The 21869-nt window shown below is 38.6% G+C and overlaps 1 protein-coding gene and 1 long non-coding RNA gene across 9 annotated transcripts in view; both read left to right on the forward strand.

Moving 5' to 3' along the window:
• Window positions 1-21869, forward strand: part of uvssa (UV-stimulated scaffold protein A) — a 320621-nt gene that overhangs the window by 86015 nt on the left and 212737 nt on the right. For all 8 annotated transcript variants that reach the window (XM_077532508.1, XM_077532506.1, XM_077532505.1 and 5 more), the window contains one exon: window positions 6211-6331. In XM_077532508.1, the coding sequence (XP_077388634.1) occupies window positions 6211-6331 (121 nt within the window). The remainder of the gene's footprint in view (window positions 1-6210; window positions 6332-21869) is intronic.
• LOC144026035 (uncharacterized) lies at window positions 1727-4309 on the forward strand. Its single transcript, XR_013285027.1, has 3 exons — window positions 1727-2210; window positions 2549-2703; window positions 2871-4309. It is a non-coding gene; the product is annotated as an uncharacterized LOC144026035 (long non-coding RNA).

Genomic DNA, 21869 nt, shown 5'->3' on the forward strand with positions numbered 1-21869 from the left:
TTTGGACTTATAGAACGTCCAAAAATAAATGAAATAAAAGTTAAAACAACCCAAACAAACTAATTAAATCACAATTAGTTTTTCAATCATTTTATTTGGTCTCATAAAATGACCTCGGACTTATAAAACGTCCAAAAGGAATAAAACCAAAACTAAATAAAATAAAGATTAAAACAAAACAATAAAATGATTGATTCAAAAATTATCTTTTAAACAATTTTATTGACAATAATAAGATAACCAATATAAATCATAAAAATCACATTTAATGATAAAACTTTAAATCAATCAAAATAAAATAAAATAAAAAAAGAAAATTAAGAATAATATAAACCTTTTACAAAAGCTTTCTGAGATTGATCATTTCTCGAAAAAGCTTAAGACCTGATTCACAATAAGATGTTTTTGGCTGAAAATAATTTTAAAGATATGAGAGTGTATTAAATGGCCCCTACACACGATTAGTCATTCATATCTTCCTATTATACATCATTATTGCTAAAAGATTTGTACATTACCAATCAGTGAAGAAAAATTCCATTCACGGCTAATCCAAGTCCTTCGTAGAAAATTCAAAGTCCCAGGCAGCTATAATCCTTCTTCGGGAATACACTCTTTCCAGACCACATCGCAGGGTGAAGAAAAAAGGGCGTCGATCGCAGCTGGTGACGGCTTTTTATCCCCTTGGGTCATATCACTGACTTCTTCCGGTAAATGTCCTTCCGCCTCCTCATATCAAAGCGCACTTGTTGGGACTCATTCTCAGTAATTTTCCACAGATGAGTCGTGAAGTCATACATTCTTTACAAATGTGTCATGGATACACAACGTTGAATGATGAGTCATACATGAAAATATGTCAAGGTCTTAGCTCTATTCAATGATAAACGTTAAAATAAATAACATCATAGATATATTAATTAAGCAAGCATGAATAACATGTATATACATGACATGTTAAATCCCAAATTCTCTCAGCTTGAACTTAACAGGTTAATTCTAGTTCTTGTTTCACATCTTGTATATATCTTTGTTAAATCAAACAATACATACAGATAATCTTTTCAATGCAGTTACAGCAATATTATCAGCGATAAAAGACAGTATCGCTTGTAAATAAAATAAAAGAAAAGAAAAAGAAAGACAGCAAAACTTCATAGTTGGGCTCAATGTGCTGTAAACATTGATCCATAAATCAGGTTAACAATTGTCGAATATAGATTGTGTTGTGTATTATTACTTAATTCAGGATATCATTTATTTACACTCAATTTGTATCTTATATGGAATGTCCGGGCAATGCTGAGTGGGTGGCTTAGTTGTACAGGTTTGGCGGCATCTGGTGGTTACTTTGAGGAACTACACCCAGAGGCCAAAGAATATTTATCAATCCTATAGACACCTATTGGTCTCTAACTAAGAATTGAGTCTAGCCCATTAATTTGTTATCTCATTTTACATGATATGGCGTTTCATCTGACCCTACTCAATCCACTCAATTCAACAACATGTTTAATATTCTTGAAAATTTTCAAAAATAGCAGATCCCGTAATTTACACATTGAAAGAGATGCTTCAACATTCAGTCAAATGGAAGACGTCCTATCCTGTATCCACTCAGATATAAATGTCAGATGGGCACAAAGTTGATAATTTTGATATTTGTCAAACTGAATCCACCCTTTAGGCCGTCAGGTCACACACGTTTTCGTTCAGTTTCACTCCACTACCAGGGGCACTAAATAATCTTTACTTCATAAAATAGATTTATTAGTAGTAAGTAAGAATCCGTGGAGTTCACCCTCTGAAAACCTGCCAATTTTGTATTTTCGGTGGTGAAACCCCGGCACTATTTTGCGATGAGGCGCAGTGATCTCCGTTGTGGGCGTAGTGCCATTAGGTCGGTAGTGGTGTGATTTAGGTCACATGAGCCAATCAGGTAGCTGCTGCTTTCTCCTCACCATAGCAACCGCATATCAAAAATGGCGACCACAACGTCGGAGAGCGAAGAAGAGCGAAAGGAGAAAAAAGTTAAAAAGAAAGTGGTGAAAAAACTTCGTTCCCGTTCAGGTTTGCCCATCGCTTCAGCTGGCCCCGTCCTTCCAGCCATCTGCATCATTTGTAAAAATAAATTTCAAAGTATATTCGTCTGGGATCGGAAGGCACACGGAAGAGGGATCATCTCGCCAAAGCAGAAACATTGTCAGCAGGTATGTGCCACACACACGCGTGCCCATTTCTGTTATTAATGTGACCGATATTTTGTATAGGGCTGAAAATAATTTGTTGCTAGGTTAAGTTTTAAGGCTATAGTTTATTAAAAACGCGACCTGCTGAATGATTTATCGAGTGAATCCAACAGTTGTTACCAAACTCGAGTTACCTGTGCCCATCAGTCATAATAGAGAGTCACAGCTACACGCTCCCTTTTCCCCAAACTCTCTCTCATCAACCTCAACAAACACTTTACTTAAATCTGTGATGTGCATATACTGTAAAGAGGTGATGTGACAATAACACTTATAATGTAATTCTTTTTTGTCTAAAGGCGGGTTGCTGCAGGCAGCTGAGATGAAGAAAGACTGTTCCATTCTTCTGCATATTCAAGACAAAAGACTGTGTCACAATGGAGGTGCAGTTTTGTTTCAGAGATTACACAAGGTTCTTAAAGTCAACAGAAACAGCAACCAGGGCCGAACAAATGTGAGTTGTTACATTGCACTATTTCATTGTCACTTTGCTAAAATTACACATTTCAAAAGTAAAGCATTGGTCAGCAATATGTCACTTGTATTCTGTTTACATTTCGAGACAGCATTAATTAGAAAGCATGACTCTGCACATGTTAAGTGAGTGTAGGTGTGTTTCAGCCAACCCCATGCTGAGAGCTACAAACTCTTTTGTGAACAAGTAATCCGTCAAAGGATTATAGTTGACAAAGATGTGATGAGAATGGACAAGCCAAGAGGTTTGTGAACAGTGTTAAGAAACACGGGAATCTTGATGCTTCAGACTACAGGTAACGTATAAATCTTCACACTGAAAAACATTGTCTGAAATCTATGGGAAGAGATTTGTCTAAAATCTCACTGTTTCAGAAAAAAATAGTTTGCTGACAAGCTCAATTTAAGTTAAAAATAAATAAATAAATAAATAAAATTGATTCTCTAAAAATGAAAACCAGTTGGTTGTTAATTATTATATGCAAATGTGTTTTTTTGTCTTCTGTATTTATAATTGTTCTTTGACCAAGAAAGTATATAGGCCTATAGGTATATTTTTATTTCTATCCAAATATACGATTATTCACTAGAATTTTCAGTAGGATATCCGAATACCAAAATATTCGATAGCTGCAGCACTAATAATACTAATTTTGAGTTGTGGCACGCCCACACGAGTTATTTTACCACACACCCATGTCAAAACTAGCTTACTGCACCCCAACGTCAAATTTTTGCTAACGTCATAATAATAATAATAATAATAATAATAATAATAATAATAATAATAATAATAATAACAATAATAACAACAATAATAATAATATATATTATAAATTTTGTTGGATCCAAAAGCAACTTACATAATTATAGTTTCATATGATTGTAATTGTCTTATTTTCAAATGTTTAAATATTTTCTTGATTTGAACAAAATATAATTGTTTTGAATAATCTTGATTTCAATTATTACCAAAATAATGGTGATGATTATTTTTTTCCATAATAGAGCAGCCCTAGTGTGATGTGAATATGTGTATCTTGTGCTCATCTTTCCCTTTAATTTTCTATTTCAGGCAGTATATACTGAAACGAAGATTGAGGTGTGATTTCCCCCATGTGGTTTTTCACACCCCTTTCCAGCAACAACTCTGCAATGGTTTTTGTAGAGACATTATCAACAACTGACAAACTTTTAGACAGGGTACCTCACTCATCAGATACATCAACTACTGAGTCTACTGACGTAAGCCAAGAAAGTGACACTAACACATAGCTGGTACAACATCAGGTTGTAAAATCACAGGGCATACGAGGACACTTTACAGTGCAGGGCTGTAAAATCTATGTAAAATTTGCCATTTTGTTTGTTTCATTATCAAGATGTTAACTCTCCATTTTAACACTTTTCAAGCAAAAATAAAAATGTCTGTATTCCATTTTTCCACAACACAGACCTTTGTTAAATTGGTCTGCCAAAAAAAGAGAGCGGTTCCAATGAAGTTCCAAAGGTTTTATTGTGAATGCACATTTGATTTTTATTTTATTTATTTTATTTTTTTTATTAATATTTTTTGAGTGGGGGGCGGGGGGTATAAATGACATGCTGTGATGACACAATCTGATACTTTAATAAATATTCTATATGTTATAATAATCTGGGCTCTGAATGCATCTATTTTCATCTAGTCCACTTTGCCTTGTTCCAGGTTTGTGGTGCATTGTAGTATTTTTGGCCAATGTATGCTGCTTCTTGTGTACCTTTCATGACGTAATAGGTTGTGATTGTTTTCATATATGAAACATAAACATAGCTAAATGTAACATCCGTGTGCTGATTTCACTTCTAGTTGAAGCGTTTTTTTGTTTTTTTGGCACAAATTTAATATATTTAATTATCTAAATTCACATGATTGCACCAAACCACCAATACTTGTTTCTGATGTTAGGTACATGTATTTATAACAGCTGGGAATGATTTTCTGTTGCCAAATTTAATGTAAGACGTTTTACAACCAAAAACAGCAGCACAAGATTTTCGTTTTTTGTTATTTACCTAAATATGCATTTCTGGCTTGTGACAAAATTGGGGCAGGAAAACATTGGGTGAACTTTTAACCCAAAGTTCAGAAGGGTATTATCTATCAAAAAATGCATTGAACAAGTAGTGCCCAGACAGTGGAGCGAAACTCATTTTCTAGGCACTTTTTTGGGGTTCACCCCACGGCCTACTTAGAGCATGGTAATTGCAGAACCGCCATTTTGATTCTAGGTTTACATTTATTCCTGTTACCTGCCGGGGCACGCAATTGATGTTATGGGGCGCAGGTGGCACACAAGGAAGAGGGAAGTGGCCGGAAAAGGGGCACACAAACAAAACCGGGGGACATCTCATTCACTGCCAGTCATTATAGAAAATTTTTACATTTCCAATACTCGCGTGATATTACATTCAATAATTATATATAAACCGAATCTACCAAATAACAGAATAGACTCCCTACTTTTTGTCCCGTCCCGTTCTTTTATAATTGACAGCAGAAAAATTTAGGTTTGCCAAAATACAGCCATTTCTCCCATGGACTCTGAAACTGTGTTTATTTCCTATAAAATGGGGCAATGATGTCATCTACCGGTGGTTGGGCATCAGTAAAGTTGTTTCCAAGTTTGATATTTACAGTGGAGCATGCTCAGATTCGCCCCCATTTAGCACCGCTCTAAAAAATACAATTGACAAGTATACTTGTCAAAGGCAGTGAATGAGTTAAGGTGGAACCACAAGGGAAGACCACAACGAAACACAACACTATATCTCACAATACCGAACGGAGCCGAACGCTCCCGAATGTTGGACCACTCTCCCAACCTTCTGACTGTCCTAGTGCAACATCGAATGAATAATGGATTGGTGAATGAATGGATGAATTTATGGCGAAGTCATACGAATAAAGTGTTGAACGAATGACCAGACGAACTTATGGCTACAATTGCACTAAAACGAAGGATAGTGGAACAAACAAACAAACAAACACACAAGAGGTATAGGGGCTGGCTACAAAATGAAAGACGGAGGGAAAACAAACAAAGTGGGCAAACACACACAAAAACCCAGACACATAAAGCCAGACCTCTCAACCAGCCTGACCAACAGCCTTTTTTTTTCTTTTTTCTTTTTTTTTTGAATAACAACCAAAAATTCTGAAAAATACATAAAGGGAATTTTCCTGGAGAAAAAAAAAAAGAGTTGTAGTAGAAGTATCCATCCATCCATCCATTTTCTTGACCGCTTCCTCACAAGGGTCGCGGAGTCGAAGAATTTTCAACACCAATGGTTGCAGGTCCAAGGAAAGCATGCACTGTACTTGTATGAACCTGTCCATAATAGAAAAAAGATTAGGGGCCAATGCTCTAAAGAGTTTTATGAAACATTTCCAAATATATCTATAACACTACCTCATAAAAACACACATTTGGTTTTGTGTTCTTAGGTGGACTTTCAGGATGCTGAGGCCAGGACAGCAGCACAGCGGGAAAGAGAGACTGAGAGACAAAGGAAAATGGAGAGGATATACAATGAGAGACTGAAAGCAGCCATTAGAGACTTGGAAGGTAAATACAAAGTACACTACTCACAAAAGGGATATTTTTATGACTTTTAGGTCAAATTTCATCCATCCATCCATTTTTCTTAACCGCTTGCTCCTCACAAGGGTCGTGGGGGTGCTGGAGCCTATCCCAGCTGGCTTCAGGCAGTAGGTGGGGTACGCCCTGTACTGGTTGCCAGCCAATCGCAGGTGTTACGGCCCACATTGTTGTGTTCCGTGTGTGCGTGTTTGAGTGGTGGAAGTCGGGGCTCGACTGACCAATCAAGGAGCGGCCACGCCCTTTGGCGAAAAGTTACAATATTCGGTGTGGGGCATGATCAACATTTAAGGCTTTTCTGACCAATTTTCAACTGGATCCCTTCAACGAGCTCAGCACAGTAGCTAAAAACGTAAAGTATGACATTTATTGTTACCACTAGGTGGCGCTATATGTATAACTGAATTTTATCATATAGATGTTTTCAGGCCGTGACTATTACGTTGTCTGAGAAGTTTGAGATTTTTCGGAGCTTGAACATGGGAGTTATTAAGCATTTGCTCTTTCTGGACAAATGAAATTTTCAAGGCAATATTTGATGCCCCGCCCCCGTCATATAGTATTTCAAAAAGTCAAGGTTTTTTGCCCAGTTGTTGTCTCAGGTCTTGAGATGATAAATGCCAATTTTGAAGTCAACTGGATGAAAAATGTTTGCAAAGGGGGAAAAAGCATGACCACAGTGAATGTGCCAAAATAGGCCAAAATTGGACATTAAAAAATTCATAGCTCATTTCCTGTACATTTTAGCTACATGGTCCCAATAGACTTTTTTGTGCGTCTCGGGGTGCTACACGTGCCTGCCAATTTACGTTGCTCTGGCTCAAACGTGCCGGGCTTGGTTATTATTTTTCTACGCTAGGGGGCGCTATAGAGTCGCGTTGTTATGACGCCTTCATAATATCAAATTTTTCGCCGGGCCCGAAGAGTGCGCAAAGTTCGGTGAGTTTTCGTGAATGTTTAGGTACCCAAAATCGCGATCGTTTGCGTAGAATAAAGAAGAAGAAGAAGAATAATAATAACTAGAGCTGCGAGCAGCTATAAAGGGCCCTCGCAGCCCGGGCCACGTTGGGGTCCTTGCACGTTGGGCTACTGGCATATTGGAAGCAAAATTTCTTTGAAAATGGCATAATAAACGTTTACATGTAGAATATTTTTTTTTGCCAGTGTGTGTCAAGCTCAACGGGTTTTGGTGGTTGTTAAGACCTGCAAAAATCAGCGTCCTTTTTTATTTTTAGGCAATGAGTTGCCCTGATTGGTATTTTTTGTAAAAGTGTATATACACATCATCGCTCGTTGTACTCATTGCACAATGTTACTTTTATTGTCCAAAGGGGCAATCAAAAATGAATAAAACAAAATGGAAACGTACATACGTTTGGATCGGTGTGAAGCCAGTGAACAATTTGAGTGGTGGAAACTAAAAGAATATTCATAAATGACTTAGTTATCACACTTAGAATGAGTGTACATTTTTTGTACAAAACACCGTATGTGGGTTTTTATATATATATATATATATAAATGCCTCAAGGGCTAGGTGGCGCTGTATTTATAACTGAATGTTGTCATAGAGATACCTTCAGGCCTTGATTATAAGCATACATGTCAAGTGTGGGATTTTTTTTGGAGCATGTACCGTGGAGTTATTAAGCATATCCTTCATTCACGATATTGCTTTTAATGTCCATAAAGGCTATCAAAAATAAATAAAAATATATATATGTTTGGATAAGTCTGATGCCAGTGAACATTTTGAGTGGTGGAAACTAAAAGTATATTCATAAATGACTTAGTTATCACACTTAGAATGAGTTTACATTTTTTGTACAAAATACCGTATGTGGGGTATTTTTTTTTTTATGCCTCAAGGGCTAGGTGGCGCTGCATATATAACTGAATGTTGTCATAGAGATAACTTCAGGCCTTGACGATAAACATACATGTCAAGTTTGGGATTTTTTGGAGCATGTACCGGGGAGTTATCAAGCATATCCTTTTTCATTGCGAAACACAAATTTTGATGCCCCGCCCTCATCATATAGTATTTTGAAAAGTCAAAATTTTTCCCCCTGTCGTTGGCTCAGGTCTTGACATGGTCCAGGCCAAGTCTTAACTCAGTCGGATGAAACGTGTAGGAGAAGTGGGCAAAAGTCTGCCCCCTGTGAATGTGCAAAAATCGTCAAAAATGGGACATTCAAAAATTCGTAGCTCACTTCCTGTTCATTTTAGCATATGGGTACAAGAGACTTTTTTGTAGGTCTTGCGCTCCCTCATACACCTAAAAATATTCGTCGTTCTTGCTTAAACGTACAACTGGGGCTGTTTCGTTAAAGATTTCTAGGGGGCGCTATTGAGTCATTTTTGTAAAAATAGCACAATCGGCGATAAAAAATTGCTCATTTTGCCAGGCCAGCTGTGTGTGCCAAGTTTCGTGTGTTTCTGTGCCAGTTTAGGCCCTCAAAATTGGCGTTGTTTTCTTGGCGAACAGCGCTTAGCCACGCCCACAGCGACTCGCGAAAACTCACAAACTTCGTGTTGTGACATCATGAAGGCCGAAACCCTCATCTGAGCAAATATGAGGTAGGTCCAGTTAACGTGTTTGGAGAAAAACGTAGAAGAAAATTCGTAAGAAAAAAAATTGCCACTAGGTGGCGCTATCAGTTAGATGAAATGTAAGTTAGTAGATGTCTTTAGAGCTGGACTCTCATCAATTGTGTACAATTTTGAGAAGATAGCATCATCTCGGTCAAGTTAATGCAGCTTTTGTTGTCACGAGAAATCTTCAGACTTTGCGGCACCGTAGCGGCCACGCCCTTTGGCGAAAAGTTACAATATTCGGTGTGGGGCATGATCAACATCTTAAGGCTTTTCTGACCAATTTTCAACTGGATCCCTTCAACGAGCTCAGCACAGTAGCTAAAAACGTAAAGTCTGACAATTATTGTTACCACTAGGTGGCGCTACATGGATAACTGAATTTTATCATATAGATGTTTTCAGGCCGTGACTATTAAGTTGCCTGATAAGTTTGAGATTTTTTGGAGCTTGAACATGGGAGTTATTAAGCATTTGCTCTTTCTGGACAAATGAAATTTTAAAGGCAATATTTGATGCCCCGCCCCCGTCATATAGTATTTCGAAAAGGCAAGATTTTTTCCCCATTTGTTCTCTCAGGTCTTGAGATGATAAATGCCAAGTTTGAAGTCAATTGGATGAAAAATGTTTGCAAAGGGGGAAAAAGCATGACCACAGTGAATGTGCCAAAATAGGCCAAAATTGGACATTAAAAAATTCATAGCTCACTACCTGTACATTTTAGCTACATGGTCCCAATAGACTTTTTTGTGCGTCTCGGGGTGCTACACGTGCCTGCCAATTTTCGTTGCTCTAGCTCAAACATGCCGGGCTTGGTTTTTATTTTTCTATGCTAGGGGGCGCTATAGAGTCGCGTTGTTATGACGACTTCATAATATCAAATTTTTCGCCGGGCCTGAGGAGTGTGCAAAGTTTGGTGAGTTTTCGTAAGTGTTTAGGTACCCAAAATCGTGATCGTTTACGGAGAAAAAGAATAATAATAATAACTAGAGCTGCGAGCAGCTATAAAGGGCCCTCGCAGCCCGGGCCACGTTGGGGTCCTTGCACGTTGGGGTACTTGCACGTTGGGGTACTGGCACGTTGGGGTACTGGCATATTGGAAGCAAAATTTCTTTGAAAATGGCATAATAAACGTTTACATGTAGAATATTTTTTTTGCCAGTGTCTGTCAAGCGCAACGGATTTTGGTGATTGTTAAGACCTGCAAAAATCAGCGTCCTTATTTATTTTTAGGCAATGAGTTGCCCTGATTGGTATTTTTTTGTAAAAGTGTATATACACATCATCGCTCGTTGTACTCATTGCACAATGTTTACTTTTATTGTCCAAAGGGGCAATCAAAAATGAATAAAACAAAATGGAAACGTACATACGTTTGGATCGGTGTGAAGCCAGTGAACAATTTGAGTGGTGGAAACTAAAAGAATATTCATAAATGACTTAGTTATCACACTTAGAATGAGTGTACATTTTTTGTACAAAATACCGTATGTGGGGTATTTTTTAAAAATTTTTATATAAGCCTCAACGGCTAGGTGGCGCTGTATTTATAACTGAATGTTGTCATAGAGATACCTTCAGGCCTTGATTATAAGCATACATGTCAAGTGTGGGATTTTTTTTGGAGCATGTACCGTGGAGTTATTAAGCATATCCTTCATTCACGATATTGCTTTTAATGTCCATAGAGGCTATCAAAAATAAATAAAAATATATATATGTTTGGATAAGTCTGATGCCAGTGAACATTTTGAGTGGTGGAAACTAAAAGAATATTCATAAATGACTTCGTTATCACACTTAGAATGAGTGTACATTTTTTGTACAAAATACCGTATGTGGGGTATTTTTTTTTCATGCCTCAAGGGCTAGGTGGCGCTGCATATATAACTGAATGTTGTCATAGAGATAACTTCAGGCCTTGACGATAAACATACATGTCAAGTTTGGGATTTTTTGGAGCATGTACCGGGGAGTTATCAAGCATATCCTTTTTCATTGCGAAACACAAATTTTGATGCCCCGCCCTCATCATATAGTATTTCGAAAAGTCAAAATTTTTCCCCCTGTCGTTGGCTCAGGTCTTGACATGGTCCAGGCCAAGTCTTAACTCAGTCGGATGAAACGTGTAGGAGAGGTGGGCAAAAGTCTGCCCCCTGTGAATGTGCAAAAATTGTCAAAAATGGGACATTCAAAAATTCGTAGCTCACTTCCTGTTCATTTTAGCATAAGGGTCCAAGAGACTTTTTTGTAGGTCTTGGGCTCCCTCATACACCTAAAAATATTCGTCGTTCTTGCTTAAACGTACAACCGGGGCTGCTTCGTTAAAAATTTCGAGGGGGCGCTATTGAGTCATTTTTGTAAAAATAGCACAATCAACAATAAAATATTGCTCATTTTACCAGGCCAGATGTGTGTGCCAAGTTTCAGGAGTTTCTGTGCATGTTTAGACCCTCAAAACTGGCGTTGTTTTCTTGGCGAACAGCGCTTAGCCACACCCACAGCAATTCGCGAAAACTCACAAACTTCGTGTTGTGACATCATGAAGGCCGAAACCCTCATCTGAGCAAATATGAGGTAGGTCCAGTTAACGTGTTTGGAGAAAAACGTAGAAGAAAATTCGTAATAAAAAAAAATTGCCACTAGGTGGCGCTATCAGTTAGATGAAATATAAGTCAGTAGATGTCTTTAGGGCTGGACTCTCATCAAATGTGTGAAATTTTGAGAAGATAGGATCATCTCGGTCAAGTTAATGCAGCTTTTATTTTCACGAAAGATCTTCAGACTTTGCGTCACCGTAGCGGCCACGCCCTTTGGCGAAAAGTTACAATATTCGGTGTGGGGCATGATCAACATCTTAAGGCTTTTCTGACCAATTTTCAAATGGATCCCTTCAACGAGCTCAGCACAGTAGCTAAAAACGTAAAGTATGACATTTATTGTTACCACTAGGTGGCGCTATATGTATAACTGAATTTTATCATATAGATGTTTTCAGGCCGTGACTATTACGTTGCCTGAGAAGTTTGAGATTTTTTGGAGCTTGAACATGGGAGTTATTAAGCATTTGCTCTTTCTGGACAAATGAAATTTTAAAGGCAATATTTGATGCCCCGCCCCCGTCATATAGTATTTCAAAAAAGCAAGATGTTTTGCCCAGTTGTTCTCTCAGGTCTTGAGATGATAAATGCCAAGTTTGAAGTCAATTGGATGAAAAATGTTTGCAAAGGGGGAAAAAGCATGACCACAGTGAATGTGCCAAAATAGGCCAAAATTGGACATAAAAAAATTCATAGCTCACTTCCTGTACATTTTAGCTACATGGTCCCAATAGACTTTTTTGTGCGTCTCGCGGTGCTACACGTGCCTGCCAATTTTTCTTGCTCTAGCTCAAACGTGCCGGGCTTGGTTTTTATTTTTCTACGCTAGGGGGCGCTATCGAGTCGCATTGTTATGACGACTTAATAATATCAAATTTTTCGCCGGGCCTGAGGAGTCTGCAAAGTTCGGTGAGTTTTCGTGAATGTTTAGGTACCCAAAATCGCGATCGTTTGCGGAGAATAAAGAAGAAGAATAATAATAATAATAATAATAATAATAATAATTTTTACAAAAACAATAGGGACCTCGCAGCGGTCGCTGCTCGGGCCCTAATAATAATAATAATAATCCGATCGAAAAACAATAGGGACCTCGCAGCGGTAGCTGCTCGGGCCCTAACTAGAGCTGCGAGCAGCTATAAAGGGCCCTCGCAGCCCGGGCCGTGTTGGGGTCCTTGCACGTTGGGGTACTTGCACGTTAGGCTACTGGCACGTTGGGGTACTGGCATATTGGAAGCAAAATTTCTTTGAAAATGGCATAATAAACGTTTACATGTAGAATTATTTTTTTGCCAGTCTGTGTCAAGCTCAACGGGTTTTGGTGATTGTTAAGACCTGCAAAAATCAGCGTCCTTTTTTATTTTTAGGCAATGAGTTGCCCTGATTGGTATTTTTTGTAAAAGTGTATATAGACATCATCGCTCGTTGTACTCATTGCACAATGTTACTTTTATTGTCCAAAGGGGCAATCAAAAATGAATAAAACAAAATGGAAACGTACATACGTTTGGATCGGTGTGAAGCCAGTGAACAATTTGAGTGGTGGAAACTAAAAGAATATTCATAAATGACTTAGTTATCACACTTAGAATGAGTTTACATTTTTTGTACAAAATACCGTATGTGTTTTTTTTTTTTTTTATATAATATGCCTCAAGGGCTAGATGGCGCTGTATTTATAACTGAATGTTGTCATAGATATAACCTTCAGGCCTTGATTATAAGCATACATGTCAAGTGTGGGATTTTTTTTGGAGCATGTACCGTGGAGTTATTAAGCATATCCTTCATTCACGATATTGCTTTTAATGTCCACAGAGGCTATCAAAAATAAATAAAAATATATATACGTTTGGATAAGTCTGATGCCAGTGAACATTTTGAGTGGTGGAAACTAAAAGAATATTCATAAATGACTGAGTTATCACACTTAGAATGAGTTTACATTTTTTGTACAAAATACCGTATGTGGGGTATTTTTTTTTTATGCCTCAAGGGCTAGGTGGCGCTGCATATATAACTGAATGTTGTCATAGAGATAACTTCAGGCCTTGACGATAAACATACATGTCAAGTTTGGGATTTTTTGGAGCATGTACCGGGGAGTTATCAAGCATATCCTTTTTCATTGCGAAACACAAATTTTGATGCCACGCCCTCATCATATAGTATTTCGAAAAGTCAAGATTTTCCCCACTGTCGCTGGCTCAGGTCTTGACATGGCCCAGATCAAGTCTGAAGTCAGTCGGATGAAACGTGTAGGAGAAGTGGGCAAAATTATGCCCCCTGTAAATGTGCTAAAATCGTAAAAAATGGGACATTCAAAAATTCGTAGCTCGCTTCCTGTTCATTTTAGCACATGGGTCCAAGAGACTTTTTTGTATGTCTTGGGCTCCCTCATACACCTAAAAATTTCCAAAGATCTTGCTTCAACGTACAAGCGGGGCTGCTTCGTTAAAAATTTCTAGGGGGCGCTATTGAGTCATTTTTGTAAAAATAGCACAATCCACGATAAAATATTGCTCATTTTGCCAGGCCAGATGTGTGTGCCAAGTTTCATGTGTTTCTGTGCCAGTTTAGGCTCTCAAAATTGGCGTTGTTTTCTTGGCAAACAGCGCTTAGCCACACCCACAGCAATTCGCGAAAACTCACAAACTTCGTGTTGTGACATCATGAAGGCCGAAACCCTCATCTGAGCAAATATGAGGTAGGTCCAGTTAACGTGTTTGGAGAAAAACGTAGAAGAAAATTCGTAAGAAAAAAAATTGCCACTAGGTGGCGCTATCAGTTAGATGAAATATAAGTCAGTAGACGTCTTTAGGGCTGGACTCTCATCAAATGTGTGAAATTTTGAGAAGATAGGATCATCTCGGTCAAGTTAATGCAGCTTTTATTTTCACGAAAAATCTTCAGACTTTGCATCACCGTAGCGGCCACGCCCTTTGGCGAAAAGTAACAATATTCGGTGTGGGGCATGATCAACATCTTAAGGCTTTTCTGACCAATTTTCAAATGGATCCCTTCAACAAGCTCAGCACAGTAGCTAAAAACGTAAAGTATGACATTTATTGTAACTACTAGGTGGCGCTACATGGATAACTGAATTTTATCATATAGATGTTTTCAGACCGTGACTATTACATTGCCTGAGAAGTTTGAGATTTTTTGGAGCTTGAACATGGGAGTTATTAAGCATTTGCTCTTTCTGGACAAATGAAATATTAAAGGCAATATTTGATGCTCCGCCCCCGTCATATAGTATTTCGAAAAGGCAAGATGTTTTGCCCAGCTGTTCTCTCAGGTCTTGAGATGATAAATGCCAAGTTTAAAGTCAATTGGATGAAAAATGTTTGCAAAGGGGGAAAAAGCATGACCACAGTGAATGTGCCAAAATAGGCCAAAATTGGACATTAAAAAATTCATAGCTCACTTCCTGTACATTTTAGCTACATGGTCCCAATAGACTTTTTTGTGCGTCTCGGGGTGTTACACATGCCTGCCAATTTTCGTTGCTCTAGCTCAAACGTGCCGGGCTTGGTTATTATTTTTCTACGCTAGGGGGTGCTATAGAGTCGCGTTGTTATAACGACTTCATAATATCAAATTTTTCGCCGGACCTGAGGAGTGTGCAAAGTTCGGTGAGTTTTCGTGAATATTTAGGTACCCAAAATCGCGATTGTTTGCGGAGAATAAAGAAGAATAATATTAATAATAATAATAATTTTTACAAAAACAATAGGGACCTCGCAGCGGTCGCTGCTCGGGCCCTAACTAGAGCTGCGAGCAGCTATAAAGGGCCCTCGCAGCCCGGGCCACGTTGGGGTCCTTGCACGTTGGGGTACTTGCACGTTGGGGTACTGGCACATTGGGGTACTGGCATATTGGAAGCAAAATTTCTTTGAAAATGGCATAATAAACGTTTACATGTAGAATATTTTTTTGCCAGTGTGTGTGTCAAGCTCAACGGGTTTTGGTGATTGTTAAGACCTGCAAAAATCAGCGTCCTTTTTTATTTTTAGGCAATGAGTTGCCCTGATTGGTATTTTTTTGTAAAAGTGTATATACACATCATCGCTCGTTGTACTCATTGCACAATGTTACTTTTATTGTCCAAAGGGGCAATCAAAAATGAATAAAACAAAATGGAAACGTACATACGTTTGGATCGGTGTGAAGCCAGTGAACAATTTGAGTGGTGGAAACTAAAAGAATATTCATAAATGACTTAGTTATCACACTTAGAATGAGTGTACATTTTTTGTACAAAATACCGTATGTGGGGTATTTTTTTTATTTTTTATATAAGCCTCAAGGGCTAGGTGGCGCTGTATTTATAACTGAATGTTGTCATAGAGATACCTTCAGGCCTTGATTATAAGCATACATGTCAAGTGTGGGATTTTTTTTGGAGCATGTACCGTGGAGTTATTAAGCATATCCTTCATTCACGATATTGCTTTTAATGTCCATAGAGGCTATCAAAAATAAATAAAAATATATATATGTTTGGATAAGTCTGATGCCAGTGAACATTTCGAGTGGTGGAAACTAAAAGAATATTCATAAATGACTTCGTTATCACACTTAGAATGAGTTTACATTTTTTGTACAAAATACCGTATGTGGGGTATTTTTTTTTCATGCCTCAAGGGCCAGGTGGCGCTGCATATATAACTGAATGTTGTCATAGAGATAACTTCAGGCCTTGACGATAAACATACATGTCAAGTTTGGGATTTTTTGGAGCATGTCCCGGGGAGTTATCAAGCATATCCTTTTACATTGCGAAACACAAATTTTGATGCCCCGCCCTCATCATATAGTATTTCGAAAAGTCAAAATTTTTCCCCCTGTCGTTGGCTCAGGTCTTGACATGGTCCAGGCCAAGTCTTAACTCAGTCGGATGAAACGTGTAGGAGAAGTGGGCAAAAGTCTGCCCCCTGTGAATGTGCAAAAATCGTCAAAAATGGGACATTCAAAAATTCGTAGCTCACTTCCTGTTCATTTTAGCATATGGGTACAAGAGACTTTTTTGTAGGTCTTGGGCTCCCTCATACACCTAAAAATATTCGTCGTTCTTGCTTAAACGTACAACCGGGGCTGCTTCGTTAAAAATTTCGAGGGGGCGCTATTGAGTCATTTTTGTAAAAATAGCACAATCAACAATAAAATATTGCTCATTTTACCAGGCCAGATGTGTGTGCCAAGTTTCAGGAGTTTTTGTGCCAGTTTAGGCCCTCAAAATTGGTGTTGTTTTCTTGGCGAACAGCGCTTAGCCACGCCCACAGCGATTCACGAAAACTCACAAACTTCGTGTTGTGACAACAAGAAGGCCGAAACCCTCATCTGAGCAAATATGAGGTAGGTCCAGTTAACGTGTTTGGAGAAAAACGTAGAAGAAAATTCGTAAGAAAAAAAATTGCCACTAGGTGGCGCTATCAGTTAGATGAAATATAAGTCAGTAGATGTCTTTAGGGCTGGACTCTCATCAAATGTGTGAAATTTTGAGAAGATAGGATCATCTCGGTCAAGTTAATGCAGCTTTTATTTTCACGAAAAATCTTCAGACTTTGCGTCAACGTAGCGGCCACGCCCTTTGGCGAAAAGTTACAATATTCGGTGTGGGGCATGATCAACATCTTAAGGCTTTTCTGACCAATTTTCAAATGGATCCCTTCAACAAGCTCAGCACAGTAGCTAAAAACGTAAAGTATGACATTTATTGTAACCACTAGGTGGCGCTATATGTATAACTGAATTTTATCATATAGATGTTTTCAGGCCGTGACTATTACGTTGCCTGAGAAGTTTGAGATTTTTTGGAGCTTGAACATGGGAGTTATTAAGCATTTGCTCTTTCTGGACAAATGAAATTTTAAAGGCAATATTTGATGCCCCGCCCCCGTCATATAGTATTTCAAAAAGGCAAGATGTTTTGCCCAGTTGTTCTCTCAGGTCTTGAGATGATAAATGCCAAGTTTGAAGTCAATTGGATGAAAAATGTTTGCAAAGGGGGAAAAAGCATGACCACAGTGAATGTGCCAAAATCGGCCAAAATTGGACATTAAAAAGTTCATAGCTCACTTCCTGTACATTTTAGCTACATGGTCCCAATAGACTTTTTTGTGCGTCTCGGGGTGCTACACGTGCCTGCCGATTTTTGTTGCACTAGCTCAAACGTGCCGGGCTTGGTTTTTATTTTTCTACGCTAGGGGGCGCTATCGAGTCGCATTGTTATGACGACTTAATAATATCAAATTTTTCGCCGGGCCTGAGGAGTGTGCAAAGTTCGGTGAGTTTTCGTGAATGTTTAGGTACCCAAAATCGCGATCGTTTGCGGAGAATAAAGAAGAAGAAGAAGAAGAAGAATAACTAGAGCTGCGAGCAGCTATAAAGGGCCCTCGCAGCCCGGGCCACGTTGGAGTCCTTGCACGTTGGGGTACTTGCACGTTAGGGTACTGGCACGTTGGGGTACTGGCATATTGGAAGCAAAATTTCTTTGAAAATGACATAATAAACGTTTACATGTAGAATATTTTTTTTGCCAGTGTGTGTCAAGCTCAACGGGTTTTGGTGATTGTTAAGACCTGCAAAAATCAGCGTCCTTTTTTATTTTTAGGCAATGAGTTGCCCTGATTGGTATTTTTTGTAAAAGTGTATATATACATCATCGCTCGTTGTACTCATTGCACAATGTTACTTTTATTGTCCAAAGGGGCAATCAAAAATGAATAAAACAAAATGGAAACGTACATACGTTTGGATCGGTGTGAAGCCAGTGAACAATTTGAGTGGTGGAAACTAAAAGAATATTCAGAAATGACTTAGTCATCACACTTAGAATGAGTTTACATTTTTTTGTACAAAATACCGTATATGGGTTTTTTTTTTTTATATAAGCCTCAAGGGCTAGGTGGCGCTGTATTTATAACTGAATGTTGTCATCGAGATACCTTCAGGCCTTGATTATAAGCATACATGTAAAGTGTGGGATTTTTTTTGGAGCATGTACCGTGGAGTTATTAAGCATATCCTTCATTCACGATATTGCTTTTAATGTCCACAGAGGCTATCAAAAATAAATAAAAATATATATATGTTTGGATAAGTCTGATGCCAGTGAACATTTTGAGTGGTGGAAACTAAAAGAATATTCATAAATGACTTCGTTATCACACTTAGAATGAGTTTACATTTTTTGTACAAAATACCGTATGTGGGGTATTTTTTTTTATGCCTCAAGGGCTAGGTGGCGCTGCATATATAACTGAATGTTGTCATAGAGATAGCTTCAGGCCTTGACGATAAACATACATGTCAAGTTTGGGATTTTTTGGAGCATGTACCGGGGAGTTATTAAGCATATCCTTTTTCAGTGCGAAACACAAATTTTGATGCCCCGCCTTCATCATATAGTATTTCGAAAGGTCAAGATTTTTCCCCCTGTCGTTGGCTCAGGTCTTGACATGGTCCAGGTCAAGTCTTAACTCAGTCAGATGAAACGTGTAGGAGAAGTGGGCAAAAGTCTGCCCCCTGTGAATGTGCAAAAATCGTCAAAAATGGGACATTCAAAAATTCGTAGCTCACTTCCTGTTCATTTTAGCATATGGGTCCAAGAGACTTTTTTGTAGGTCTTGGGCTTCCTAATACACCTAAAAAATTTTGTAGCTCTTGCTTAAACGTACAACTGGGGCTGTTTCGTTAAAGATTTCTAGGGGGCGCTATTGAGTCATTTTTGTAAAAATAGCACAATCGACGATAAAAAATTGCTCATTTTGCCAGGCCAGCTGTGTGTGCCAAGTTTCGTGTGTTTCTGTGGCAGTTTAGGCCCTCAAAATTGGCGTTGTTTTCTTGGCGAACAGCGCTTAGCCACGCCCACAGCGATTCGCGAAAACTCACAAACTTCATGTTGTGACAGCATGAAGGCCGACACCCTCATCTGAGCAAATATGAGGTAGGTCCAGTTAACATGGTTGGAGAAAAACATTGAAGAAAAATCGTGAGAAAAAAAATTGCCAGTAGGTGGCGCTATCAGTAAGATGAAATATAAGTTTGTAGATGTCTTTAGGGCTGGACTCTCATCAATTGTGTAAAATTTTGAGAAGATAGCATCATCTCGGTCAAGTTAATGCAGCTTTTGTTGTCACGAGAAATCTTCAGACTTTGCGGCACCGTAGCGGCCACGCCCTTTGGCGAAAAGTTACAATATTCGGTGTGGGGCATGATCAACATCTTAAGGCTTTTCTGACCAATTTTCAACTGGATCCCTTCAACGAGCTCAGCACAGTAGCTAAAAACGTAAAGTATGACAATTATTGTTACCAATAGGTGGCGCTACATGGATAACTGAATTTTATCATATAGATGTTTTCAGGCCGTGACTATTAAGTTGCCTGATAAGTTTGAGATTTTTTGGAGCTTGAACATGGGAGTTATTAAGCATTTGCTCTTTCTGGACAAATGAAATTTTAAAGGCAATATTTGATGCCCCGCCCCCGTCATATAGTATTTCGAAAAGGCAAGATTTTTTCCCCAGTTGTTCTCTCAGGTCTTGAGATGATAAATGCCAAGTTTGAAGTCAATTGGATGAAAAATGTTTACAAAGGGGTCAAAAGCATGACCACAGTGAATGTGCCAAAATAGGCCAAAATTGGACATTAAAAAATTCATAGCTCACTTCCTGTACATTTTAGCTACATGGTCCCAATAGACTTTTTTGTGCGTCTCGGGGTGCTACACGTGCCTGCCAATTTTCGTTGCTCTAGCTCAAACATGCCGGGCTTGGTTTTTATTTTTCTATGCTAGGGGGCGCTATAGAGTCGCGTTGTTATGACGACTTCATAATATCAAATTTTTCGCCGGGCCTGAGGAGTGTGCAAAGTTTGGTGAGTTTTCGTAAATGTTTAGGTACCCAAAATCGTGATCGTTTACGGAGAAGAATAATAATAATAATAATAATAATAATAATAATAATAATAATAATCCGATCGAAAAACAATAGGGACCTCGCAGCGGTAGCTGCTCGGGCCCTAACTAGAGCTGCGAGCAGCTATAAAGGGCCCTCGCAGCCCGGGCCACGTTGGGGTACTTGCACGTTGGGGTACTTGCACGTTGGGGTACTGGCACGTTGGGGTACTGGCAAGTTTAGGTACGGCACATTGGAAGCAGAATTTCTTTGAAAATGGCATGATAAACCTTGACATGTGGATTTTTTTTTTTTTTGTAAAAATACCGTTAAGTTGGTGTATTTTTTTTTATGCCTCTAGGGCTAGGTGGCGCTGTATATATAATGGAATGTTGTCATAGGGATACCTTCAAGCCTTGACTCTAAACATACATGTCAAGTGTGGGATTTTTTTGGAGCATGTACCGTGGAGTTATTAAGCATATCCTTCATTCACGATATTGCTTTTAATGTCCATTAGAGGCTATCAAAAATAAATAAAAAAGTACATGTTTGGATAAGTCTAATGCCAGTGAACATTTTGAGTGGTGGAAAGTAAAAGAATATTCATAAATGACTTAGTTATCACACTTAGAATGAGTTTACATTTTTTGTACAAAATACCGTATGTGGGGTATTTTTTTGTTTTGCCTCAAGGGCGAGGTGGCGCTGCATATATAACTGAATGTTGTCATAGAGATACCTTCAGGCCTTGACGATAAACATACATGTCAAGTTTGGGATTTTTTGGAGCATGTATCGGGGAGTTATTAAGCATATCCTTTTTCAGTGCGAAACACAAATTTTGATGCCCCGCGCTCATCATATAGTATTTCCAAAAGTCAAGATTTTTCCGTCTGTTGTTGGCTCAGGTCTTGGCATGGTCCAGGTCAAGTCATAAGTCAGTCGGATAAAACATGTAGGAGAAGTGGGCAAAAGTATGCCCCCTGAAAATGTGCAAAAATCGTCAAAAATGGGACATTCAAAAATTCTTAGCTCACTTCCTGTTCATTTTAGCATATGGGTCCAAGAGACTTTTTTGTAGGTCTTTGGCTCCCTCATACACGTAAAAATTTTCGTAGATCTTGCTTAAACGTAGAATCGGGGCTGCTTCGTTAAAAATTTCTAGGGGGCGCTATTGAGTCATTTTTGTAAAAATAGTACAATCAACAATAAAATATTGTTCATTTTACCAGGCCAGATGTGTGTGCCAAGTTTCATGAGTTTCTGCGCATGTTTAGACCCTCAAAACTGGCGTTGTTTTCTTGGCGAACAGTGCTTAGCCACGCCCACAGCGATTCGCGAAAACTCACAAACTTCGAGTTGTGACATCATGAAGGCCGAAACTAGGGGTGTTAAAAAAAAT

This window comes from Festucalex cinctus, chromosome 9 (genome assembly GCF_051991245.1).
Source record: "Festucalex cinctus isolate MCC-2025b chromosome 9, RoL_Fcin_1.0, whole genome shotgun sequence".
NCBI lineage: Eukaryota > Metazoa > Chordata > Actinopteri > Syngnathiformes > Syngnathidae > Festucalex > Festucalex cinctus.